Raw genomic sequence first — 10,103 nt, 5'->3', positions numbered from 1 at the left:
GTTACATGTACAAATAATGTCTCAACCCTGTACTTTACAAAATAAAATTCATTTATTTGAGTATTACAAAATGTCTTATAAATATACCGAGCTCTGAGGAAAATTTAAAACGAAAGTCTCTTATCAAATGGCAAAATTAAAAGGTTAAACAAATCAAACTAATGGATATTAACATTTTCCTGACATGGTACAGATATATTCTCCTTCAGAAAATGGAGGAATACACCTGGTTTTATAGATAGCTTAACCTCGCACTTGTGTTTAAATCACATGAAATCATATATACTATTTTGCAGAATGGAAATGGAGGACAGAAGGAATTACTTTGTAATAGGATCTGTCATCATAGAGATTGTTAATCCGATGTTCCAAAGACAATTAGAGTCGTATTACTTAAGAACGGGTTGCATGTGTTTGAAAGACTTTCTCCAATGCAACATAGTGTTGCATACACTGTTCCACTTAAGATATAGAAACGCAATGTGCTGCAAAGACCGTAACAATTGCACTAATCGTGTTTCATTACCATTGAGCTATTGTCTATGGGGATTGATGTATTCTGACAATATATCGGGAAAACCGCCCCATCGTTGCTTTTGCAAGTATACAGCTAATAATATTCAGCTAGACGAGCTAGACATAACGCTTTCGAGTGTACTTTTACTGAATTGCTGTCAATTATCTCCAAATGTAGTAAAAGTGATAAGTCAATTGCGGGAAATAAAAAACAACTATTTTAGCCATAATTCTAAGGGAACTATCAATCAGAAAGAATACAATTGTGTATGGTCTGATATTACAACGTTGATTCTAAGTATAGATCCGTCGTTAGAAAACAACCTGGTTATACTGAAAAGGAGACCGCTGGATGAAACTCTGTGTTATAAATACAGCACCGAAATATCTGGCATCCAAACAAAATTGGAGGAGGTATTTATTGTTTTATCACTTAAATACATAGGCATTGTCTACAAAACGCACTTTTTTAATGTGTTAACACAAAGCTAATCGTTAACTGATTTTTGTATTACTAGTATATCAGATGTTTAGCTAACACCCTTTACAATTTGTTCCAAGTTTTAGGATTACAAACTACTTTTATTAAGATTTCGATACTTCATTTTGAAAGAAAATATGATGCATTCACGACCACTTAGTACTACCATTAGAAAAAAGATACAAAACTGATGTTCAAACTGTCTCGTATTTCGAAAACAAACATATCCTGCCATTACCATGATTACATAACACAGGCAAAGCGACGAAAAGACCAACAAAAATGCACAAATACAGCATGCATCTATTTATCTTAATAATCTTAATTAATCTTTATGAAGATACAACATGTATTACATTAGTCTTCCTCGTTAGATGGGAAGGGTCTAATCGAATGTATATCCAATTGCATTCCTAATTACAGATTGATTGTAAATTCAACAGAATGGAGGTAAGTAATCTAATAAATTATCATAATGATCGCAATTAAAGAGACAAAATTTAAGTAATTCGATAGATATTTTTTTTTTTTTTTTTTTGTAATTACAATTCCATTATGTTTGCTGTTGATGATATGGGATATTATTATAATATTTGTATATACGACACATTCAAGCATTTTCCCCCACTTATCATCACAAATTTCTAACAGCAATGCATTCTTATTAAGAAAACACAATAGCACAAAATTTAATTATATCGTAGTTGATGTTATATAAAATCTTGGCGATTTAGGAATAAATCAATCGGGAAAACACTGATTAAATAAGGAAGTTATAAGCTATTGGTTGATAAACTGTACTAAACTGTATGTATTTAGTTTTTAAGTACAAACAGCTATATTTCTAGACGATACATATATGCTCGGAACATTTAGCATGGTACACACTGATGCAAACAGAATGACATAGATAACCTAAATTTAGACATATATAGAATTCTTAGAAAGTGATTGACTGTCTAAACATTTGCAGTTTGTTGTCTTCGGAGAGGAAACCAATGTTATGTTTGTTAAAGATGATAATTTGTCCTTTGGTATTCGTCCAAACCTTAATAGTGTTTTTCCTTATAAACCTTTTAATCTTAACACCAGTTATTATTGGGACTTTCCGGTGTATATAAAGCACATTACAATAAATGATGTAGAAGGTTTTGTCGAAGGAGAAGAATTATGTAAAAAAAACAGTATTTTATTATATTTAATCTCTGAGTCAAATCGTTTCAAATAGTTGTAAGTTTCAAAAAGTTCAAATTCAAAATAAGTTTGTGATTTCCTAGATTTAGAAACAATGATTATTTTAGCATTGTATTGCATGTTTTAAACAATTAAATATATTTGGCAAAGTTTGAAAAATAAATATATTATCTTAGATGGTAAGAATTGTTAACTTATTTACTTTTGATTTGAAACAATTATTTTATATTCGGGCTTCAATTATTACTCTGAATTTTCTGATTGATTTATATGTTTCTACAACGTATTTAAACATGAGTTTACCTAATGTTAATATATGCATACAAATGTTTTGACAGTTGTAAAGGGTACGCCAAAACTGGTCATAATCAATATACACTTAGCATAAAATGTAACGGTGAATTTCAACAAGATATTGGCGTATGATGCATGGACCCTTTTAATGGTGTAATTTTGGAAAACAAATTAAGAAAGGTGGGAAAATAGGTATAGTTTAAACTAAACCTGACCTGTACTTTCATGAACATTTATTCAAATGTTCACTATAGAGGGTTTCTGTCTAACGTTTGGTTCACGAATTTGTTATATGTAATAGAGATATATCAACATGTGTGTTATATCGATTTATTATTAAACTTCAGCTGTTGCTGATTGAGAATTCAAAAAAACTAGATGATTCAATGAGAATGAATTCAAGAGAGAGAGATGAGTCAGATGAACAACCTCTAAACAACGAGAAAGAAGACAATCATATGAATAATTCGTCACAAGGAGGACCATATGCAGGTATGGGGAGGACACAAAGGCATTTTTAGGAGGACACATGTTGTGAAAGCCCTTTTTTCTATTTTCCCCGATTTTTTGTATTTCTATTTTATTGACAATTCCTCAATATTCTAATTTATTTTCATTTACTCAACATGCTCAATGTGCTCTTTCTGTTATTAATAAGCTTTCACCACAACAATTGCTCATATATGATGGGTTTTCTTTTCTTTACACGATAAATTGATTGGTGATTGTAGTTGCCTAACGTCCAGTGACAAATATTTCATGCATGTTCAAGACGAAACATATTTTTTTACACGAGATTTAAAGGATCTTTCCGTTTTTTCGAGACTGATCAGTTAATGATTAGAAGAGTTATGAGGACCATGTATACAAAAGAAAGTTACCAAAAGGAACATTTAAACTCATAAGGCAAACAAATTCTAAAAACGCCATGTCAAAATCGAAAAAGACAAACAAACAAACAAACAAGAGTATTCAAAACACATAGAAAGCTCCAGATTTAGCAACTCAAACTCCAACACATATGGATATCGCGATCTAAGGTTTGGTGATAAAGATATCAAAAATGTTTCATTCCTTTATTTATTTTCCTGTGTATTTCTCTATGATCCGTCAATATACACTTATTTAACAGACTTTTCAATTTATAATAGGTTTTCTGTATTGGTTCTGTAAAATAAACCCCCTGTAAAACAGTAACTAGATACTTAGGTTGTATTTATTAAACTGAATATATGTAAACTCGTGACTATACTTATGCATTTTAGTGGTGGATAAAGCATGGTCAGAAGTTTTATATATTTGTCGGTGTTTGCAATTATCACAGCGTTTAATAATGCATTTTGTGGGATGGTATATGCATTTCCATTCAAAGTGTAGTGTGTAAAACTCCAGTATATTCATTTCTAAATCTGCCTACTCTACTTCCAATGGAAAGTAAAATGGGTACTGCCTAGAACCTGTTTTATCTTTGTATTGTGTCTCTTTATTTTCATTTTTAACTTTTTGAGTTTAATTTTAAACATTCAACACTGCGTTTTATACTTTTTCTTTTTTTTTGCTGTTACAAAACTGTTCCATATTAGAACAGGTTGCGAACTTAAATATATGTTTAAAACTACCACATTCATAATACGGCTGTGACAAGAAATGCGCCGTTAATTCATTGGTCTTCGTTCGTGGATGTCTGTTATAATTGTGTTTCGTTTTATAATTTTGTTCATAAATCAGCCACTTAGTTTAATCGTTCAAATTTTACCTTTGAACAGAAAGAGTTGTGCAATCGAAAATTTAAAAACAAATTACAAAATATTTACATTATCATTTCACTTAAAGAATGTTCCAAAGCAAGGAAGGACAAAGAGTATGAGATAATATATTCACGTTCCAGTGACAAACAATGTAAAAATCTGGTTAAAGTCCAGAATTCTACAGAACCACATGTGGGCATAGATCATACTACCAGCGATGTAGATGGACGTAAAAAAAATAAAAGATCAACCGCAACAGAACACGAATATATAAAGGGTATGTTTCAATATTTTCTTTACTGATGGATATATAAACCTTTTTTTCATGGTTTGCGTTTTTTATGTAGTGGCTAATTTGATTATAAGAGACACTGTAGGGAACGTTAATGCTAGTTCTGATAGAAAATTCTGTATAGTCATAAACTTTGTATAAAATTGAAACCTAACATCCAAGCGTTCTAACATCAATCCGAATTCCAATAGCAAAACATCTAATACGGAGGACTCCATATACATTCTATAAGTATTTTATTACAATTATATTACAAAATAATGTTCACGTGATGCTAGTATTACTTGACTTGTAATTGCTCTACATCAATCCGACACAAATTTAGTGTATCGGCGGTTTTTGTATTATATGCTTATGATAAATTTATAACAATTATGAATGGGTTTAAGCATTGTAGGCCTGCCATCAATAGGGTTGTGATATCAATTTATTAGGAAAGGATAACGATTATTGATTACTTCAACAAATCCTTTATGTCCGTCATGTTGCCGTGATATATAAATATAATATCATCACGATACCTTAGAAATGATTTCTTTCATAATTTTATACATAAGCATAATCCAGGTTTGCGGGTTTTGGCACTGCTCCTTTCGGTGCGCTTAATTGTTTGCTTATTAAAATCAAAATATTGTTCTTTAAAATTGACCAGAGGAGATAGATTAAATCATCCGTAGGTGTGGCATCTGATTTGTAATATGATTTATCAAACTGATTATACGAAATTGTAACGGCCGATAATATTTCATTAATCGGGCAATTAGTGTACATTGATACTACATCAAAACTACAAAGCCAGCACTCTGCAATAGGCTTAGTCCTTTACAATTCATATATTAGATGAGACATATTTTAATGAATGTCGCCACTTACAAGAAAGTCATTGCACCAAAGATTGCAAAGTCGTACAGTTTCATGGTTACCATTAGTTGTGCGATTTTATATCTAGTATTCAAAAGAAGATTACGGACTTTAATGCCTAACTGGTGAAACTACACACGTTTTCGTCCATTGTGAAATTTCCGAAAAACACTCATAAGTGAATTTTGACTTACCTTGAGTATCACAATAAGGGCAACTCGGTGAGCAGTATCTGCCTTACTTTCCAAAACACATGAGACAACCCTCGTTCTTTAGTGGTAATTCGTGTTTTTCAGTTCTAGTTGTTTACGAAATGTTCTCTGAACTTGATTGAATTATGATCATCTTTCATTTTTTGCAAAGGCGTTCAGTTGCTTATACGTTGTTAATGTCCTGGTATCTTCCGTCACGTTTTGGTTGACTATGATAACCAATTTCTTGCCGACGGTTATCTTTAGATATTATATCTGTTGGCATATACATAATTGGATTATAGCCAAAAAATGTGAAGTAGCCTTAAGGACAATAATCAGCCAATTCGTATGGCTGGCCTTTGCCCCTATAACACACCCTATTAAAAAAAAAGAAAATTGCAGGTCCAAAGCACCACACAAACAGGCAACACTCAGCCCCCTCCAAACACGTTTACATGCCAATACAACATTCGCATATTTGCATCATGTGTTTGATTCTTTTTCTTAAACACAGGTTAATGAGGTTTTTTTTACATTCCTGCAACCTAAATCTTGCTTCTTAGAATTCAAATAAAGAGAAAAACTTATATATATCATTAAGCAATGCCAAATGATTGATTATTGATCGATGCTTCATAATTTTATACTATGCTGAAAGTACTTGAGTTAATAATACGAATAAAGCACGGGAATTTAACTGCATACACCTACTTTTATTGATACATTGAAAGTACTAACGCATGCAATGAATAATCTATAGGAAGGTTTTAACAAAACACCAAAGTCAGGGAAGGTGAAAAATGTAATGTTAATGGAAAACGGTAATAAAATGATGCATACCGACCAATACAAATGTCATAAAATATTTGAATTTTGTAGAATGTTCAAGCATTAAAAAAGTTAAAAGGGAAAGGGCTCTCTCTAATTTATCTAGTGAAGAGGAAATACCAAACTTGGAAAATGTTCAGCACATAAAAGAACTGAATGTGTCTGTAGAGCAGAAGAAGGAAGCATCATTCAGCCTGTTTTCTCCAGGATGTAACGTCAGTGTCGGAACCATAGTTATGGGAAACCAATATATAACAGTAACATCCATAGATCAAATGTCGGAAACTAGTTCAAACTCTACGAGTATTTGAAAGAAAAAACGTTACTTTGAACTTCAATTGGATGCAGATGACACTAAACTCATCTTTGTTCAATAAAGGTTTATGACTTAATTTCATTGATTAACACAATTCATATTCTAAAATCATAACAGATTTGTCAGACCTTTTGGCATTGTTTAAATAACAATGATCATTTTATTTTCACCTAGGTAATTGTTTGCTCAAAAAATGTTTGGCCATCATATTAATCTGTTTTGTTAAAGATAACTTTCATAATTGATGTTTTTAATTGTTTTTACGAAAAGTCAGTTTTTAATAATTGTCGGATTCTGAAATTGATATTTGGTCTTTCAAAACACAAATCATATAAGATATATATTAATAGTAAAGTCAGAATGCAACACTATAGATACATTTTACCTACCTAGAAATTTTGTAAAAATAGATTCTTACAGAAACAACTACACTCCTACTGGATATTGAAAGCAGAAGTGTATTCGTTTGTTTGTTGTTGTTTCCCATAACTTTTAGAGCCCTTTCAATAATAGTTAGATTAGATTAATTTATTGTGGAAACAGGATACTCTGGCTGCGAAATTCAAAAGTGTTGTACTCATTTTAAATATGGCAGAAGTTTCGTCAATTTATGAACATTTTTGTTTTGCATAAACCTCCGAGGTCGGAAACTTTTATTACTTTTTTTAGCATATCCGGCAAAAACCATTTAACAAAACAGCTCATTTGTTTAAAATCTTTGTAATAATTTTGGATGTAACTTATACTTGTAAAAGAAGTATTAAGGATATATAGTTTTGGAATATTAAAGTACAATCATATAATGTCTTCATGTACAAAGTTATTTGTCGTCTGTAAATAGGAAGCGATAAAAAAAATATGATAGCTCTCTCAAATATATCGAGATTTTTACGATACAAATGAGACTGTAAAAACACACCGTGTACTTTATTTTTCATTTAAAATCATATATATGGTCGTCAACATAATTGCGCATTATTCACCAATCTGGCTCTAAGGGGAAGGCCTTACGTATGCTCGGATTGATGTCTAGACATTTTATTTTACTTTTACTTTTGATTTGGATTTATTTGTCATTTGATCATATAAACTATAATACCAAAATATTAACAAGAATACAAAAAACATACTAAAGACCTCTCTCTATATGCTATTTTTTTTATCTCATTTTTCATGCAAACGGAAGGAAGAAATCAATGCAATTTTCAGCTTGCTGGCATTATTTAGTCAATATAACATTTTTCGATATTCTATGCTATATTGATGTCAAAGCAATAACACTGATGCATGATGAATGTAAATTGAAAAGAAATCATAAGCAACTGACTTTACTAACACATCATGGGTATAGGATGCATATACTTATCTAAGTTTAACTATATTGAATTACTCCTTTGATATAGTTTCAATGACCCCGTCAAATAATGTAGGTTAACAAAGCAACATGTAAGATAAAATGTCTTCATGTTACTATTTTGTCCACATGATTACTTATTGTGTAGTTATTGACAATAAGAATGATTTAAAAGGGTACAATGTTTTACATGTTTGATGAATTTACATTTGTTCAACTTTACTTGGTATTGACATCTCCTACCAATTTAATCACGAAATCATGCATTCACTTCACAACACTATAAGTAGAAACTGCACAATTGGGAAGCTGGTTTTGTAGTTCAATTTTGTTCTTAACCGACACTTATTGTCAATTCCATGATTGTAGTCAATAAATGAGGAGGTCTTATTTGGAACTTTTGTATTTATTGATTAAAAACAATTTGTTTCAATATTAAATGTTTTTTTAAATGATTTAAAGCGATACATTTATTGTTCAAGGCAGACAGACAAACAACAGTACACAAAACATAACATAGAAAACTAAACACTAAGCACTATCTCACAAAAGACCGGGGTGATCTCAGATGCTCTGGACGGGTGAGCAGATACCGCGCCGCATGTGGCATCCGTCGTACTACTCATGTTTGTACAAAGCCCGTAACAAGTCCGACTCTGTAGGTCACATTCGTGAAAAGGGAACGGGATTGTAGTTTCGATATAAGGACCATACCTGCTATCAACTGTGAAAAAGATATTTCATAGTGGTCAACCAAATTCGTGATGTCGTCCGTAAAATGTACGAAGGGATGATTTCAAATTCTTCAGTTGAAACTCTTGGTTTGACAGCTTCCTTGTTGACTGCAACTCTCTTTCAAGCAAATTATAATAGGAAATACAAACCCTGGAATATCGTGTCAATTCGAAGATATATACTATGTATGCAAGCGCTGCTGTAATATTGCTTTATAGAAATGGAAAGTTCACAATTTGGTAGCTAAAATCATCTCCGTCGTGGAAAAGTTTTGTATTTTAACCGACCCTCAATGTCAAATTTTAGATGAAAGTTAAGATATGAGGTAGACTGAACTTATACTCCATATCATACGTTCGATTAAACAGATGAGTTCAACATAGTCATCAAATTTTAAATTATTCAGTGAGAGAACATAACCTATATAGCGGATGTTAAAGTTAAATGTGTAAAATTTGTAATACAAATAAAATAAGAGATGAATTCCATTTTCTACTAATTTGTCCAATTTTTAACCATTATGGTGTCAAAGTAATAGTAACAGAGATACATTAATTAGCCTTTTTAGAACAGAAAATTTTATTACTTTGAAAAATCTGGCTGTATTTTTGAAAAAAGCTAAATGCTGTAGAGAAGAAGTCTTGTCACTATGACTTGATAAAATGAATATACTTAATAAATAAATAAATTAAGTACAAATACAAGTTTATAAAAAAACCTTTTATAAATTGATATATATATATATATATATGTGGGTAATATGTGTGTGTTTTATTGTTTCATATATGTTTTTTTTAACTGTAGTTGATATTATATTGTGAATTTATAAATTATGTGGGCTGGAGGTCTGTTTTGAACAATAAACTTGATTTGATTTAATTTGATTGTTTTGATTAAAGTGAAATGATACTGCTAGCATTTTTCGTTCTTCATTGCACGTTCCAGTATCACCCTCATTCTCAATAACATAAAGATACAAGTCGGCAGGAAGACGAGCACAGTTGGTTCCCATGGGAATGTCGAGAAATTCCCGCACCCGGAGGCATTCTTTATCTGACCCCTACACACACATATATATATACTAGTTCAGTGATTATGAACGCTATACTTAACTCCAAATTATAAACAAGAGACTAAAATTAAAAATAATATAAGACTAACAAAGGTCAGAGGCTTCTGGCTGAGAACATGCGCAGACTTGAGGCAGGATTAAACATGTTTGTGAGATCCCGACCCTCTCTCTATACTTCTACCCAATGTAGAAAGGAAAACGCATAACAATACACACAT

General features: G+C 31.3%; 1 protein-coding gene across 1 annotated transcript; it reads left to right on the top strand.

The window, feature by feature from the left end:
- The first annotated feature begins 674 nt into the window (after positions 1 to 674).
- LOC143054872 (uncharacterized) lies at positions 675 to 9,744 on the top strand. Its single transcript, XM_076227952.1, has 5 exons — positions 675 to 930; positions 1,421 to 1,447; positions 2,833 to 2,977; positions 4,319 to 4,510; positions 6,460 to 9,744. The coding sequence occupies exons 2-5, from the start codon at positions 1,442 to 1,444 to the stop codon at positions 6,717 to 6,719; spliced, it is 603 nt and encodes a 200-aa protein (XP_076084067.1). The 5' UTR covers positions 675 to 930; positions 1,421 to 1,441; the 3' UTR covers positions 6,720 to 9,744.
- The last annotated feature ends 359 nt before the right edge of the window (positions 9,745 to 10,103 follow it).

This window comes from Mytilus galloprovincialis, chromosome 12 (genome assembly GCF_965363235.1).
Source record: "Mytilus galloprovincialis chromosome 12, xbMytGall1.hap1.1, whole genome shotgun sequence".
NCBI classification, from domain to species: Eukaryota; Metazoa; Mollusca; class Bivalvia; order Mytilida; family Mytilidae; genus Mytilus; species Mytilus galloprovincialis.
The sequence above is the reverse complement of the archived record's forward strand: the minus strand, read 5'-3'. Positions and strand labels throughout refer to the sequence as shown.